The sequence below is a fragment of the Haliaeetus leucocephalus genome, unplaced genomic scaffold (assembly GCF_000737465.1).
Source record: "Haliaeetus leucocephalus isolate CR32 unplaced genomic scaffold, Haliaeetus_leucocephalus-4.0 Scaffold141, whole genome shotgun sequence".
Classification (NCBI taxonomy): domain Eukaryota; kingdom Metazoa; phylum Chordata; class Aves; order Accipitriformes; family Accipitridae; genus Haliaeetus; species Haliaeetus leucocephalus.
In genome coordinates this window covers 162,161-180,268 of record NW_010972577.1, presented here as the reverse complement: position 1 = coordinate 180,268, position 18,108 = coordinate 162,161, and the positions used below count along the sequence as shown (strand labels likewise).

Here is an 18,108-nt window from a genome sequence, read left to right as displayed (position 1 = left end):
TCCTTGACTTAGGATAAGCACTACTTGGCAACAACCAAAACATTAGTGTGTTATCAACATTATTATCATAGTAAATCCAAAATATAGCACTGTACCAGCTACTAGGAAGAAAATTAACTCTGTCCCAGCCAAAACCAGGACAGGAGTAGAAGGGAAAAATCACCTCCCTCGACCTGCTGGTCACACTTCTTTTGATGCAGCCCAGGATATGGTTCGCTTTCTGGGCTGGAAAGGCACATTGCAGGGTCATGGTGAGCTTCTCATCAACCAACACCCCCAAGTCCTTCTCCGCAGGGCTGCTCTCAATCCACTCATTGCCCAGCCTGTATTTGTGCTTGGGATTGCCCTGACCTATGTGCAGGACCTTGCACTTGGTCTTGTTGAACTTCATGAGGTTTGCATGGGCCTACCTCTCAGGGTCCCTCTGGATGGCATCCCTTCCCTCCAGTGTGTTGACCACACCACACAATTTGGTGTTGTCAGGAAACTTGCTGAGGGTGCACTCAATCCCACTGTCCATGTAGCCAACAAAGATGTTAAACAGCACCAGTCCCAATACCACCCCCGAGGAACACCACTCATCACTGGTCTCCATTCAGACATCGAGCTGTTGACCGCAACTCTTTGAGTGCGACCATCCTGCCAATTCCTTATCCACCGAGTGGTCCATCCATCAAATCCATGTCTCTCCAATTTAGAAACAAGAATGTTGTGTGGGACAGTGTCAAATGCTTTTCACAAGTCCAGGTAGATGACATCAGTTGCTCTTCCTTTATCCACCAACACTGTAACCCTGTTGTAAAAGGCCACCAAATTTGTCAGGCATGATTTTCACTTAGTGAAGCCATGTTGGCTGTCACCAGTCACCTCCTTATTTTCCATGTGCCTTAGCATAGTTTCCAGGAGGATGTGCTCCATGATCTTGCCGGGCACAGAGGTGAGACTGACTGGCTTGTAGTTCCCTGCGTCTTCCTTTTTTCCCAGCCTTCTCACCACCTCCTCTAGCTCAACCACCTGCTGCAGGAGGTCCTCCACCTGGGCACACCTTTTGCAGGCAGCTCTGCTGCCTGTCCCTGCCCCAGGACAAAGGTCTTGGCCCTTCCTGGGGTCTGAGGTCCGCGCTGCAGCCTCTCCTTTCAGCAGCTCCGTCTGGGTGGAGGCATCGCCCACCGCTGGGGTAGCAGGTGCAGACCCCCCCACCGGAGCCGCAGCCTGTGCCCTCAGATGAGTGCCCACCGTTCTGCCTTGAGGCTTAGGTAGGGGGAGCGCCCTCGGCCTGCGCAGATGGTGACAGAAGGGTGGCTGGGTTCTGTGCACCTCAAGCCTCTCCGCTCGGGCAGTGGAATGCCCCTCCTTCGAAGAGGCGCCCTCCCGCGCCACACTCTGCGTGCCCGCTCTGGTCGCCGGTGCTTCCGCAGGCTGCCCTTGGTGGGAGCAGGGCTGGGCGCCATTACGCCTGGCCCTGCCCACGCCTCCTCAGCCACTCTCCCTCCGGAGAGCTGCTGGCTTCTGGCGGGCTTCCGCACGCCCCTGGAGCTTCCGCGCTCCCCTGAGGTTCTGCGGCTGCGGATCCCCCTATGCCCCCTTAAGCCCCAGTGGTCCACTTCGCTGCGGAACGTGCCTGAGGCGGAGCTGATCGCCTTGGTGATCTTTACGTTTGTGATCATGGACATCTAGTTTTGTTTTTTGGTAATATTCCTTGAGTATTTCATTAAAATACCTGTTTTATTAACATTTAATAAGGGAAGGAGGACATGCTGTAAACTTCAACTATGAATTTGACTCTGGAATTTTTTAATACAAAATCTTTGCTTCCTGTAATGAACTTCTATTTGTTACGTGCGTCCTTCCCTCCTAAAGAATTCACATATTTAGCAAAATATTACTTAGAGAAGTAATATTACATGATGTTTTCATAGATTTTGAAAGGACTGAGTTGTGTGTGAGCCTTTTGTAGAAAAAAGTATTGCATAGTCACTGACAGTATAGTAATACTAATATTTTATTTTCATTTTTTTAGTTATAAAGAATGTTCTGTGCCTAAATCCTTCCTATTTGAAGATCATCTCAATCATATACTTGAAACAAAGTAATTACTAATATGAATTATTTCTCCCATCCCTTTTCTTTGTATTTTAACTTGCCAAAGATGGTGAATGAATTGCTAGTCTTGTTAACATTGCTGTCTGTACTCACTTCGACTTAAAGATTTTGTACCTATTAGCTCATGCCAGAAAATAACTGGTGCGCTTATTTTGTCAGCCTTCAAGCTTCAGTTATTATTAGATCTTCTTAAATATAAAGCATGAAATAACAATATGTTTTTAATGTGTAAATTATTCCATTGTATGGCAGCTTTCTAACCAGAAGTTTTTGAGTACTGGTGACTTGGTTAAAAAACATAATAGTCTTAAAAGTGGTGAGTTCTAGAAATGGTAGTTTTTCTTCTACATTACTAAACTTTATTGGAGTCATTCAGTTTTTAGAGAGTTCTACTAACAAAAGGTAGGAAGAAAATGCTGCTGGTTAGGTCCTCTCAGTATAAATTCCTTGGTCAGCTAACCAATGTAATGCAAACATCCATGATTTTGTAGTAAACATACAGAAACAAGAAAAATATTTTTATAAGGTGTTGAAAATGTAAACTACTTTAATTCATTTTAACAGAAAAGCCACGGGAAGCTTGTTTTGATCCTGGAAACATCATGAATGGGACAAGAATTGGAACAGACTTTAAGCTTGGTTCAACTATTACTTACCAGTGTGATTCTGGATATAAGATTATCGATCCTTCAACTATAACTTGTGTAATTGGTGCAGATGGAAAGCCAGCATGGAACAGAGCATTGCCTTCTTGTAATGGTATGTACCGTTTTCTTACCATTTCCCTTGTCCCCCCAGTGAATTCAGAGTTTCTCAGTCCCTGAGGCTATAGTATTTCTACGCATATAACTTGTAATAAAAATATTGAAGTTAAAAAATAAAAATTATGATGATATGAGTTTTGGACTATAGCTTAGCCACTAATGTCTTTAAATTCTGAAATCAACACATATTGTTATGTTCATAATAATGATTACAATGTAATATGTAAGTTTCCATGGTTTCCCCTTTACATCAGTTTTAGTGGAAGGCTTTGTAATCTGTATGAGAATCATATAAAATAGACTAAATAATAATTATGAAGGATTACTGGCCTATCTGTTTTTTCTTTTTATTCTCCTTGTATTGTCTCTTGCCAGTTTATTGTTTCTTAGACTGCAAGTAGAGGGTAGTCCTTTCAACAGAATGGAGCTTCAATATATGACTGATTTGTAATAATAGGGATTTATCTGTGCTCCCACATAGTCTCAAGATGTATTGTTTTCATGTATTACCTTCCCAGTGATAGTAATTTAGAACTGCATTTTAAAAGGATATAACAACTTAAACTATGCAAATACTATTTGAATTGTGCTCAGAGTAAGGAGTGGGGCTGGAAATAGGTTAAGTTGTTAGATCTAAGTTGTTAGACTATTTCCAGGCATGATTTTGATCCAGACCTTATAACACTCTTTAAAATTTCTTTGTCACAGTGCAGGAGTAAGCATGGGACAGAGGCAGTTCTTGGTAGGCCACCCACATTTATTTCTGAAAGTGAGAGTAGTAGTACTAGTACTATTACAGGTATTTGCTGTGGCAAATCATGCTGTTTGGTGTCAAGGCCAAAGAATAGGTTCTTGTAGTGTTTAGTGTCCAATGTAGCCGTAGCCTAAGTCTATGTCTATACTCCTAAAGAAAAAAGGCATGGGAAGCTGATACAGTGGGTTGCTGATTATCCATACTGCTTAATTGCTATTTCTCTGTATGACTTCAGCTATGAAAACATCACTCTACTAGACTTCAGTACAAGTCTCACATTATTTCAGGCACTTCGGATTGTAATCCCTGTCCTGACACACACACAAAACCACACAAAATAAGAATCATAGACTCCTTTAGGTTGGAAAAGACCCTTAAGTTCATCGATTCCAACCATTAACTTAACACTGCCAAGTCCACCACTAAACCATGTCCCGAAGTGCCACATCTACACGTCTTTTAAATACCTCCAGGGATGGTGACTCAACCACTTCCCTGGGCGGCCTGTTCCAATGCTTGACAGCCATTTCAGTGAAGAAATTTTTCCTAATATCCAATCTAAACCTCACCTGGTGCAACTTGAGGCCGTTTCATCTCATCCTATCACTTGTAACTTGGGAGAAGAGACTGACACCCACCTCACTACGACCTCCTTTCAGATAGTTGTAGAGAGCGATAAGGTCTCCCCTCAGCCTCCTTTTCTCCAGGCTAAACAACCCCAGTTCCCTCAGCTGTTCCCCATAATACTTGTTCTCCAGACCTTTCACCATCTTCGTTGCCCTTCTTTGGACTTGCTGCAGCACCTCAATGTCTTTCTTGTAGCGAGGAGCCCAAAAGTGAATACAGTATTTGAGGTGTGGTCTCATCAGTGCAAATATATACCCGTACATACACACACAGAGGCACACATACACATTTTTATTTTTTCATATATATATATATACACACATGCACACATACATATGCACACATATGTATATATCTTTTAAACTCCTCTTTTCAGAGGTGGGCAAAATATCCACAGAATTATAGGTTATGCCAATTTAAAGAAGGGTATGGAGATTGTAGAACTACTCTGTGAAGAAAACCAGTCATTTACTAATGAAACAGAGAACCCAGAATAATTCAAAAGTATGCATCGTTTATTTCCAAGCCTTTCAGATTAGAGCAACAGGTCAATAGCTGCATGCTAAATAGATTTTCCCACAAAAAGTGAAATTACTCTAGACACATTTCTATTATTAATAACATTACTGTTATATACCTATCATTATTATATATGCTTATTTTTGTATGCACCTGTTATTATTATTGTTGTTGTTTTGTTGTCATTTTTATTATTATTAGTTTGAATCACAGGGTATTAAAGTATCAATTTGTGTAGATTTTAATTTAACACCTGCAAGCGTGGCCCTGAGAGCACAGATGGATCTTAATTGCCCTGACCAGCTTCAGCTGGGATCTCCACTTACAGCCCCAGTCCAAAGGCCCAGGAGTTCTATTTAAACTCAGCCCCGTAGCCCTTCACTCCCTGTCTGAATTATGTTATATGTACTAGTTTAAAGTTCTCTTTCTGACCCTGCCTCCTGGATGGTCCTCAACCTACACTGTAGTTAGCTATCTCCTGGATGGACCCCTGTACATATTATCACTGAAGTTGGAAGGGACCTTTGGAGATCACCTACTCCAACCTCCTTGCTCAAGCAGGGTCACCTAGAAGAGACTGCTTAGGACTGTGTCCAGCTGGGTTTTCAATACCCCCATGGATGGAGACTCCCCAGCCTTTCTGGGCAACCTGTGCCAGTGTTTGACTAGTCTCACAGCAGTAAAGTCTTTTCTTGTGTTTAGAATGGAATGTTATTTTAATTCATGATCATTGCCTCTTGTTCTGTGAGTGGACACTACTAAGAACAGTGGCTCCTCCCTCCTCTTCATTTCCTCCCATCAACTATTTATACACATTAATAAGATCCCACTGAGCCTTCTGTTTCCTACGCTAAACATTTCCTAGCCTCACCAGTGCTGAGTAGAGGGGAAGGATCACCTCCCTTGATGTTTTGGCAAATGATCTTCCTAACACTTGGCTCAAGAGGCTGATGGCCACCTTTGCTGTAAGGGCACATTGCTGGCTCACGTTTGGCATGTTGACCACCATCAACCTAAAAAAAAGAATTAGGATGGATCTTTTTTCCTCAAGGGTTGTTGTTTCAGTACCTTTGTTTATTAAAAGATTTTAAAGAAAAATAGCAAGTGTTTTTTTCCCTCCATATGGTGAATATTTAGAGCACATGGAACAGCAGGATGATTGTTTTGCGTATAAAGAGTGCAGAACACAGCTTTTGCTTTGACATTGCAGTAGCTTAGCTTTAATATCTTATGAAAGTACTTTTGTAGAACAATTATATTTTGCATTATTTAAGAAGTTGTTATAAAACACTGAGTAGTGTAGAAAAAGAAAAATTACCTGTGGTTCACCTTGTAAACTGATATACTTTTCATCTTGTTTTTTGGGCTGTTTGTGTCCTTGACACAAAATTCAAATTTAAAAATCAACATTTATTTTCTTAATTTTTTTTTAAATAGAATGAACATCCTATTTCTTAAGAAATAATTTGCTATAAAAGTACTATCTATTTCTATAACACTTTATAAAATATGAAATAAAAACTTGGGGGAAATGTTCTTCTGAATCCTCTATTTTTTATACCAAGAAATAAAAGTCTAGAACGGACAGACAGAGCTCCTACAACAATACCTGTATTTTAACAAAAAAGATATCAATACCTCACATGGAATTCATTTTGAGGATCATCCAATAGATAATTAAAAATCTAAAATTTTACAGGCGATTATTTTTCAACATAAATCATTCGGTACTTTATTGACAATAACTTAATATATGTAACTTTCTTTTGATTTGTTAAAATTGTTCTATATTTATACAACACGAATGCTGAAACAAGGGATAGAGGATAAATTAGTTAGCCATAGCTCTGAGATGTCATTTTAATTTTCTGCCTCAGTAATTATAATTCTTATTCCAAGGTGACAATTAATGCAGTAGTGGGATGCTTGTGATACCTATTCTAAATAACACTGGGTGTCTAAAGAAGCAGAAATTGCTAACTGAAAGTTTGGGTGTCTTGACACTGTGAAATCTGATTAGAACTAAACTGGAATACATGCTTGTGAAAGTACTTTAAGTCTGTTTATCTAGTACAGATTACTGTGTGTTGTATTTTTAAACACATACTCTTATGGCTTCAGTTAAGGTGTGGAGGTTTTTAAAGTATCATTTACATGGCTGCTACACTTGTGTCTCTAGTATGGAGTAAACTGTACTAGATAAACACATATTTATCTATTTATACTTCTTTGTGGAGTCTTAAATAACTCTTTAATAAAATAGACTCGATTTATGAGAAGGACAAAAGTGTCAAATTGTGGGTTATAATGGAACCACAAATTACTGAGGACTGCATAAGCTCTTTGGATCACTGTAAGTCTTATTTAACCATAGTACTGTAATGATGGCTGTGCCAAAGATCCAAAGGAAGTAAAGAATCCTTCTTTTTGTCACAGGGCACAGTTTTGAGTAAAGTTTTGACACTAATAATTTGAAGCAAAACCAATTATGTGAGTGGAAAATGTAAACAAAATAAATTATTTTATGTTTAAATATAGGTATGAAATACAGATCCATCATATAAAACATATTTATACATAATTGTAAGGGTACGAGTCATATAGGAGGCGAGAACCAAAATGCACTCAGGATCACCTTTGTTGTGACATAAAGCCCTCTTGTAATGTACAGCTTAACCTAATCAAAACTGAAAATATCAAAACAAAAATGCTCATGATGCTCAAGAACAAAAATTTTAGCACAATGTTCTGAGTTTATATTTCTTTATTTGTGCTGACAGTTAATTGCCCATTTTTGAACTTTAAAATATTGTATGAAAAAAATTACAAATTTTGAAGCATGAAAAATGGAAAAGAACTTAAAATAGTGCTGTATAGTAAATCCCAAGACTCTCTGAAAATGATGCACTTAGTTCTTTAAGTCGATTACCCTGATTAAGTGAATTAATTCAACTTTATTTCTTTGTAGTGCATTTTTTATTGGCTTTTTTTTTTTAAGGTAGCATTTTACAGTCAGGCATGATAAAAACAAATTTTGTATTTATCTAGGTAACAGCAACTGCCAGTAGCTGTATTCTGAAACACTAATGAAAGTGTCAGGCATAATGTTATCATTATTTATTTCACAATCCATAATGAAGTTATTAAAATACATCCTCTGAAAATGTAGGTTTTGCTCACTAAAACAAACGTTACTTACAGTCCAAACTGAGGCTCTGTTTAGGACATGTTTGACTGTCACAGCCCTGCACTGAGAAATTTTACAGCCTTAACCTACAAGAGAACTTTTCCTCCATCTTTCTTAGCCCAAGCACTCACAGGCTTTCCTTACAGAGTGGATATACTGCAAAGATGTTATCACAGATATTATCAAGAAATTATCAAAAACATATGTAAAAATAGGAAAACAAATTTTAGAAGGGAACATTTTTACAATTCCATAACTTTGAAATTTGTTTGAAATTAAGCATAAGGGATATACTTTAATTCCAGTGAAATGTTCATGACTTGAGAATTTCATCTGGCAATTAGAAGATAGACTTTGTGGCTTAGTTTCTGGTATCCTCAAAGCAAGAAGAGAAAGAAATATAAAGATTTTAAATTCATGGCATGAACTGATACATTGTGATATTTGAGTTTCACCTCAGCCACATAATCCTGTTCAGCCTACTGATAGATTAAACTTCTCATCTTCTATCATTACATTGGATTTTTGAATAATTCATATAAGCAGCTAAGAGAAGATACAGATTTGTAGTCTTAATTGCTGCCTGTATAAGCAAGTTAAACTTGTAGAGAGATTTCAAGTGTGATTTTACAGCCCAGTCGCTGTAAGGGAGCAGAAAGAGCCGGTCTGCTCCGCAGGGGCAGATGACCCAGGAGCTGAGGATGACCAAAGCCCAGGCTGGACTCTTGCTCACTGGGCACCGTCCTGCAACACATCGGCCGGATCGGCAGAGCCAGGAGCTGGTAACAAGGTCCTTGGGTAGCCCCACAGCAAAGAGCTTGTTGTCCACCTGGACCCCAGGCCCCTCTCCTCAGAGCTACTTTCCAGGCAGTTGTTAAAATGTAATCTGCTGTAAGATTCCCAGAGCGGGGTAACATTGGTTTACTTTGTTCTTTATAGCAGAAAGGGATTCTTTAGATTATGCAATGATCTTTTCCTTGCTTAAAAGTGTTTTTTAATAATTTAATGTATCTATTTTTAATTCTATTTTTTCATAATTTATTGTATCTATTTATTTTTAAAATAATTTCATTATTGGCTTCTTGGGTAAAATAACATTGTACAACAATCTTTTATTCTTGTAAGATCTATAGGTTTTAGTAGTGTTTGATGAAATAATTCGATCAAAAAAAAAGAGCACTGGATTGCATATAAGTAATGTCATTATTATAAGACTTATATTTTAATAAAGATTTTGATAGGCAGCCAAGCCTTTCCATTATTTCTCAAAAGCTGAGAAAAGTGACAGCAATACTTTGTTTTCAATGTATACAAATGTATTTACTCAATATCCAACACAAGGAGATATTTTAACTTAAAAATAGTCACTCCTTATGTTTGCTGTTTCTCCAAAAGCACATATCCCTTTCATCCACTCCCTGCCTTGGCTTTTCCTGAGAAATCCTTGAGACACAGACCTCCTGTGATGTAACGCTTTCAGTTATAGTTGGTAAATCCATCAGTCCCTTAGCATGCCACATTTATTGCCCATACATGGAAGGAACACACCACACATGCATTTTTCATTTTTTTTTTTTCTCATGATATGGGCAGAACTGCTATTTACATAATGCCTGACTAGTCTTGAAGGCTGGGGCTCCACTGTCTTTAAATATCCCTTCTAACTCCTGTAGCTGTAAAGAGTTTCTCTTATTCTTTCTGTTCTATTTTATACACATAGGAATCTGAAGAGTTTTTTATATGTATGATCTATATGCTCTTTTGATAATCATGTAGGAAGTTGTGAAAAGCAAGACAATTTAAGCATCCATTCACAAAGCAGAATCCATGGCATTCTGTGCAGGGTACGATGAGCATATTTATGTATTCCTCTGAGACCCAAGATAGCTGTGTTGTGTCATTTATTTATGCAGTACCTTATTTTTTTCCTGAGCCTTTTTTTTTACATGGATACATAGATAGATAGATATAGACGTATATTCAAATCAAAACCAACAACCTAAATTCTATGTTTACAGTTTCCTTCAACTAAATAATTTATACTTCCAGTCCTATAGGAATACTTGTAGTCAAGTGAAACTCTCATGTATTCTAATTTTAAAGAAATTTTAATTAAAAATTATATCCTGAGAAAGAACTAATTGATATGTCATTATAGGAAGACCAAACAAAAGCAAAAACCACTAAACTGTCACTTTGTAATCTTTAGGTTTTCATTTTCAGACTGAACTAATACAGGCAACTGTAATTAATGTAACACATTTCTTTCTGTTTTGTTTCCAGCACCATGTGGAGGGCAGTATACTGGATCAGAGGGAGTGGTTTTATCACCAAGTTATCCTCATAATTACACTGCTGGACAGACTTGCCATTATTCAATAACTGTACCTAAAGAATTTGGTAAGAATTTCTTCTACTGATTTATCAATCATTAATGATTATTCTACTGTTCAAATGTCCTTCATGTGTAATAGTGACCTTAGATTTTCTGTGTATTGCAAATTGCTTATCAAAAATAAATGTATTCTTGACATGGAAATTGATTCTAGGGTTTTGACCTTTTACTTCTCCCTAGAGTAATCAATAGACTTCAGCTAAGCCACCTGTGTCTGCTCTCCAAGCATATCCTGAATACTTTCATTGATTACTTCATTCATCATCATAGGATAATCATTCATTCAAGCTTCCTGTAAAGTAAAATCAGTTGTCAAAAAACAAGCGTCATGCGTTCTCCTATACTTTAACTTTTTGGTTTGCATTTTTTAACAAGGGCTGGATGAGCAGGATCACATTTAACAAGTACAGTGGAGGGAAAGAAAGCAGTTTCACATAAAAGTACCAGAAATGTTTGTGAAAAGTCACAAAACTGATTATTTCAATGTGTCAAAATACTTGGACAAAATCTCTAAAACTTGTGCAATTGTATGCAGGGCATGGTTTTCTGCAAAGCAGGTTTCTCTAATTCAAGTCCAGACAAATAGCAGTAAGGTCCATTTTACTACTTACGTACTAAAAGACTGAATGCATAGCAACTTAGTGTGTTTGGTACTTTCTGTATGCAACGAAACCTGTAAGGACTCAGCATTTTTTCACTGAGGAATTTGGAAAGCTGCTGACAGAGATTTACAGGTTGAGAGCTTGGGAAAAGTTTATTACACCTGCTAATAGTAATTCATTATGTCATTCTAGTACTGAACTCTTGATTACTAGTCATTATTATTATTATTATCATTATTATTATTATTATTATTTGAGACAAGCTCAATGTTTTTGTTCACAATTTTTGTTCACGGCTTTGTAGTAAGAAAATCATTAATTCCATTTTCATCATGTTTTAGAAAGTTTGTTCTTAAATTTCAGAAGCATTTCTTCAGAAAAAAAAATACATTTGCACAGTAGATACTTGCAATAACCATGGTTAAATAATTACCAAATAAAATATATTTTAATTAGTTATTATCCTATTTAAAAAAAACACAATATGTATCATATAAAAGTTATTCATAAATGTTTTAAGGGTGGGAGTAACACAAATCCTTGAGATTCATACTACAGGAAAGTTTAAAAGTACTCTGTATTCTTTTATTATAGTTTTCACTTTTCTACAAGAGAAAGTGAGATTTGATAGGATATAATTCTTTTTCCTGCTAGAATTGCATAGAATGCAAGAAAATAACCAGTAGAACAAGAAAGTAGCTGTGACTTATAGAAAGGATCTGTCAAAACATTCCGAGTCATTAGATCCCCAAGGCAGTAGTTACAGTGAAATGCTATTGGAGCTTTAGAGACTCACATATTTATCCAGTTAGAGGCTTTATTACACAATATTTTTACTAGAATTCCTGATAGAGAACATGCAAAATGTCTCTAGGCCCATATCAGTAGTTGTGAAGTTCTTTAACATGTTAATAAATAATGCTCAAAATTTTATATTTTACCATATGCTGATGAAAAATTATACAACCTTTTCACCAGCCATCTAAACAAATAAATATTTTTATTCTTATTTGTTAGAAATTGGCACAAGCAGAATCTATAGCTAACATTTACAATGCTTGGCAAGTACCTGACAAAATAATTTCTCTGTACTGGATCTCATGATGGTCCTGATTTGAAGAGGGCCTGACAGAAAAGTTACTTGAATGTACTGGCCATAGACACAACTTAAAACCAATCCTTTTTCATTCGTGATACAAATTTTCTTTTTAAAGTTTTATTTTTAGCAGTTCTAATAGGTTTGGGGATTGAAGAACGTTGCAGTAACTTTACTTCTAGTTGACAATAGTTTGCACAAAGGGTGCCTGTGCGGCAATGAAGACTAACTGCACACTGGGCTGCGTTAGCAAGGACATGGCCTGCAAGTTGAGAGAAGGCACACTTTCCCTCTTCGTAGCCTTCATGAAGTAGCATCTGGAAACTATGTCTATAGTTTTGTGCTTCCAGATTACAAGGCACAGATTGCCAAAATAGAGCAAGCCCAACAGAGAGCCAGCAAGATGACTAGGAGGCTGAAGCACAGTACAAGGAAAAGTTGAAGGAAGTTCAGCCTGGAGAATAGAAGTGCAGGAGGACCCTTCCTTCTGGAAGTACGCAGTAAGAGAACAAATAGCTGTAGTCACAAGTTGTAGCACAAAAAATTCCAGGTGGACATAAGGAAAACATTTTTCACCATGACAGCAATTAAGTACAGGTAGCTTGAAGAAGAATTTTTGCCAGTTTTCAAAATTTGCTCAGAAATAGACCTGAGCAATCTAATTTAACTTCAAAGTTAGCCCTGCTTTTCAAAATCAGGAGGTTGGACTACGCAATTTGCTTAAAAAAAAAAAGTTTAAAAAATTAAGAACTTTACAAAAAGTTGGAAAATACAATCTGTACAGAAATTGTGCTGCGTTGAATACCTGTGGTTTGTATACAGAATCTGGAATAGGTATAATTTTAAAACAGATTCCTCCCTTGTCAATAAAATATGGGTGGCTGGAGTGACAAAGTAATATTTTTATTGACTTGATTTTACTGATCTATTACTTCATGTTTCTACTGCTTTCTGATATTTGAATTCAGTGAACCATTTGATATTTACTAGTGCAATGTGTTGTACAATTAAATCATTTATTTGTTAATACACTTTAAATTACTTACAGCTGAAGTGCAATTAAGTGTAGCAATATGTCAAAACCAGTAACACATCGATATTTTTAGTATTTTATCAGGTTTTATATTCTTTCTGATAAAATAAGTACTAATACAAAGTTACAAAAATAGCCAAATCAATAAGTTTAAAACCTCTTCCTAAGATTAAACCTGGGTGAGCAACTAATCATATGTGACTATAGATTCTCCTTAATAGCTGCTAAGGTTGGTAATGAAATTTTGGTTAAAAAACTTTCCTTTTTAGATATTCCGTTTTCTTATTCTCATAGGTATGTATGCAATAAGGAACAAGACTTGTTTGACTGGAGAGCACACTTTTGGGGAAAGAGTGATTTTATTTTTTTTTTAATTAAAATTAAGGAAATAATGAAAAGCACATAAGATTCTTATTACTTATGTTTAATGCAGCTGTTTTGTCATGGTAGACAATAAACTAACTTGGAAAGGATTCATGCAAGAATCCACTGGTAACCAAGACAAGCAAAAATACCTCATTAAATTTGTTTTTAAAGACTAAGTTCTTGCTTTATCTTCTCTCTTTTTTTTTTTTCTTTTTTCTTTAATGTAGTTGTGTTTGGACAATTTGCCTATTTTCAGACAGCTTTGAATGATGTGGCAGAATTATTTGATGGAGAAAACTCTCAGGCTAGACTTCTTAGTTCACTGTCTGGATCCCACTCAGGTAAGTAATAAAGATAAGAAGTATACATTTCTTGCATGGCTCAGTATGGAAAAAATAAATCAGGAGAATGTTACAAATTTCATTTGGAAATATAGTAATAAAGTCATTAGAACAGGATGCCAAGGGAAATGGAAGACACTTCTAAATCTCTGAATCAAGACATATGATTTAGGCAAGAACTGATTACTAGAATGAGTGAAGAAATAATTGAATGACATTCTCAGATCTTTATGTAAGAGGGCACATTGGATCGTATAATTATCTTCTCTGCCCCTAAACTCTGTCAATTACACATCTACATTTTCTGAACGTCTAATTTAAACACAAATTACTTGTATTCACAAGATGCAATTATCTGTATGCAAACATGCACTTAGATTAAAGCAGGCCGGCTGTTGCATTCAGGTAACTATAGCAAAATGGTGACCCTATGAAATCATAACTAAACTTACATGGATTTCAGCATGGCCAGAGTTTCCAATGTATGCATATATAATGGCTATGTTTATCTCAAGTGGATAATATATAAATATATTTCTGCAGCTAGAAATGTGTTTTGTCATACACTCCTAGTATTTAGGAGAGTTTATATGTGAGTTTAAGATTTCTTGCAATCCATGACTTTTCATGACTTCTTGGTTTTCACTTTGAATAATTGCAGAAATACTTGATATTAAAAGAATGTAACATATCTATTTGATTTATAGAAAACATTTTATTATTTGAAAAATTCAGCTCATCATTTCCCTCTGGTGAATCCTAGCTATTTGTGTCATAATAAGAGTTCACAGATTCATTTTAAAATTTGTTTAATTACTGGCAAGAGTTCAGCAACAAAACAAAACGTTTGCTTTTTAATGTTTAAATTTAAGAGACAACTCATTTAAGCACCCAATTATACTGCATCAAACATACAAAAAAGTTTCCACTAATGTCTGTTTTCACAGCAGACATTTGAAAATAATTGCAGGGAATTTAAACTTGTGATTTTTATTTATTACTTGTGACATATTTGCTTTGCATTAGTTTAGGATGGAGTTCTGTTATGTGGAATTACTAGTTACAATAATACAAAACTGATCTAAGTGAAAGAATTATAAATCCTATTTATCCAGTTATCTAAGATATTTTAAATTAGTGCATTATCATTCATTTCAGTAGAATTTCCTAAAATATGGGTTGATATAATCCCGTGAGAATAAATATGGAGTGGCATCCTTGCAGTGTAAAAGTACTGTAATTTTGTCTGTACTGATTCGTTACTGAACTTTTATCATGACTGTAGATAGATATCTCAGGAAAGGAGATAAAGTGTATTAAACATCTTTAGTAATCCTCAAGTCAATATATAAAATCTGAAATGCTATTAGAAAGTTAATAATGTAATATAATTCATGTGTGACCGTATATTTTATTGAAGCAACTACATAAAACGAGTCATGGATCTGCTCTCTCTCATTTCCGTTTTAGTTTTGAAATGGTAAACATCACATGAAGATCCCCTGTGGCATTTTTCAAATACTTTTAATTGTTTAATGTGTTTTGCAAGGCAAGGTAAAGCTCTCAATCACAGACAAAAGTTAACCAAAAATTCTTCTAATGATTTTGGCCCCAGATGGCAGTAGGGTTCCCCAGACAAGTAGTTTATTGGAGCTCTAGTTCCAACAGCTGCAGTAAATGTCAGAAAGTTTATGTTGTTGAATCATGAAGTCTTTTTATTCTGACAAGTTTTCAAACCTCCAATGGCAAATTTAATTTTATACACTGTTATTTACGTGTTCTTTAACTATAGAGGAAAACATAAAACTATGTATTTTAACAGTATATTTGATCACATACTGAAGAGCTGTAACTGTTGTTTCTGTTTTGCGTACTTAATTTATTTTCTGTTTTCATTTGTAGGAGAGACATTGCCTTTGGCTACATCTAATCAAATTCTTCTGCGATTCAGTGCTAAGAGTGGGGCATCAGCCAGGGGGTTCCACTTTGTTTACCAAGGTAAACATGTCTGCTTCTGGTGGAAGACACTAGTGCCAGTCTCACACAGTGTATTATTTTGAATTCTTCTTAGGTCTGAAAGTATTTCTTTAAATAGGGGTGTAGTCTTAACCTTTTTCCAGCCATCAGGGACTACTTCTGATGGTAGACTGGCTTCATAATGGCAGTTGTCTCCGGTGAATTCTGTCTGGCCCCATGGACTTGAATATGTCCAGCCTCTCTCAGTAGTTTGTAATCTGTTGCTTCCTTACTGCTGAGTGTTCATGTCCTCCTCAGACTGTAGAAGTACACAGTGAGGATTGTGAAGGCAAAGCAAAAAAGGCATTTAATACTTAAAAATTTTCCGCATCATTTGTCATTAGGTTGTCCACACTTTCCCCCACCGGCAATTCATCAACATACCCATGCTTGTATCAACATGCATCAACATATATTTTGAACCTCCCTTTGTAATTAGTGTAATCTCTATACTCTTTTTTCCTAATGTCCCTTGCTGTTTTTTGCTACAGCTGGACTTGAACTTTCCTACTTTTTGTTTCTAAGTAGCTGAGCAATGCTGTCATACTCCTGATTTATTACCTGTCCTTGCCTCCACTTGTGGTGTGTCCCCTTTTCGTGTTTAAATTGTTTGAAAAGCTCCTGGTCTAGGCTTGCAGGCTTTCTGCCCAAATTCCCAGTCTTCCCTTACAATGGGATAATTTATTCCAAGGCTCTCAAATCTGTCTAAAAAAATTCATCAGTATCCTTCCCCTTCATGCCTGTTCCTTAGGACAGTCTATGTACCAACTTCATGAATATGCCAAAGTCTGGTCACCTTAATTTGAACCTTCTGCTGGTTCCTCAACTTCATCATCTTGTGGTCCTTGCACCCCAAGCTGGCTTCTGTATCCACATGCACAAACAGCATTTCTATGTTTGTGAGCAGCTGGCCAGGTTGTAGCTACTTAATTTAATTATCTGATAGAAATATCTATTAAATCTAGCCAGTATTTTGCTTGACTAAAATGAGTAGGGACAATACTATAAGACTTGTTTTCTGAACATAGTGACTGACTATTATATTCGGTTTTAAGCAAAAGGAGATCTACATCTTTATTTTGTATTGAGTTGGATGTAAGTTGCTAGACTCCTGTGGACCAGAGGAGGCACATATTTGATTCCTGTTAAAAGCCAGATTTCCCTGAGATGAAAGTGAAAACATGCCACTGGGTAGCATTTGAAACGGGCACTGGAAATCCACCCAGAATTGCTAGCTGCATTTTGGAATTCACTAAATCAGTAAAAATAAAACCAATAGATCTGTTACACAATATCAACATTCCAACAATTTCTGATTTATATTCGGGCACTATAATGACACAGAAAATAGGTCTTGTGGTACTAGTGAAGAAATGTCCAGTTACCTGAGACAGATATTAAAAAAAAAGTGAAAGATTTTGTACTTTTATACCTAATAGTATACTTAACATTTATTTTATGCTTAATTTTTGCCCCATCCAATTACAGCTGCAGTATGAAATAGTGATCATTTTCTAACAAAAACAATAGAAAAATTTATTTTGGGATTTGTTCTATATGGACAGTTATTGACTTAATGAGTGAGTACAGCATAAGAACTTGTTATGACAATCTTTGTTACATTCACCTGAAGTCTATCTCTAGAAGCACTGTTCATTTCAGCTTTCTCAAGACATAAAGAAAAGAAAAATAAAATATTTTCAAGTACTTATGAAAATCTCAGTTCTGGATATGTACAGGCAGCATAATGTTGTTGCAACCATATAGCTGTGCTGCAATGTGTTTTTCCCACCTATAGTTTCAGAGTTAGTTTGACTGAAGTTAGCTTAGATCCTGCATCACACGCTATTCCTCAGTGTAATACTATAGAGGGTAAAAGTGCCAAAGACACTTTCAAGCTTACCTCATGAATATCTGTAGCTCAGCTCAAGGTTTTGGAGAGTTTGCTTAATTGTATTAGTATTGTTCAGTACTCCCAGTTGATGTTTCAAGAGTTTTCATTCAGGCTGCTAAGAAATTCTGTCTTCTTGGAGAGCTTGGAGGGAAAATTGGTATGGCAGAGTCCACGAGGCAGTTTCAGTGTTGAAGGGTGGGTGGCAGATGTAAGACTTGCAGGTCTCTTCCTGACACAACTGAATTTGAGGAGGTATTATGGGCATGTCTGCACGCTGCAGTTGAAATGCAAGAATGCGACAGCGTGCCCAAGTCTGTTAGCGTGCTGCTGGCAGCTTAGTACACTAAGTTGATCCATGTGTCTTAGAGAATGCAGTCTGGTGACACCTGGAGCAGTGCTTACAGGTTCATC

General features: G+C 36.5%; 1 protein-coding gene across 1 annotated transcript in view; it reads left to right on the top strand.

The window, feature by feature from the left end:
* LOC104827832 (CUB and sushi domain-containing protein 1) overlaps positions 1 to 18,108 on the top strand; it is a gene marked incomplete at its 3' end in the record, with an annotated part of 962,107 nt that overhangs the window by 781,845 nt on the left and 162,154 nt on the right. Inside the window, exons 31-34 of the mRNA XM_010561097.1 lie at positions 2,668 to 2,862; positions 10,238 to 10,354; positions 13,674 to 13,787; positions 15,690 to 15,785. Of these exons, the coding sequence (XP_010559399.1) occupies positions 2,668 to 2,862; positions 10,238 to 10,354; positions 13,674 to 13,787; positions 15,690 to 15,785 (522 nt within the window). The remainder of the gene's footprint in view (positions 1 to 2,667; positions 2,863 to 10,237; positions 10,355 to 13,673; positions 13,788 to 15,689; positions 15,786 to 18,108) is intronic.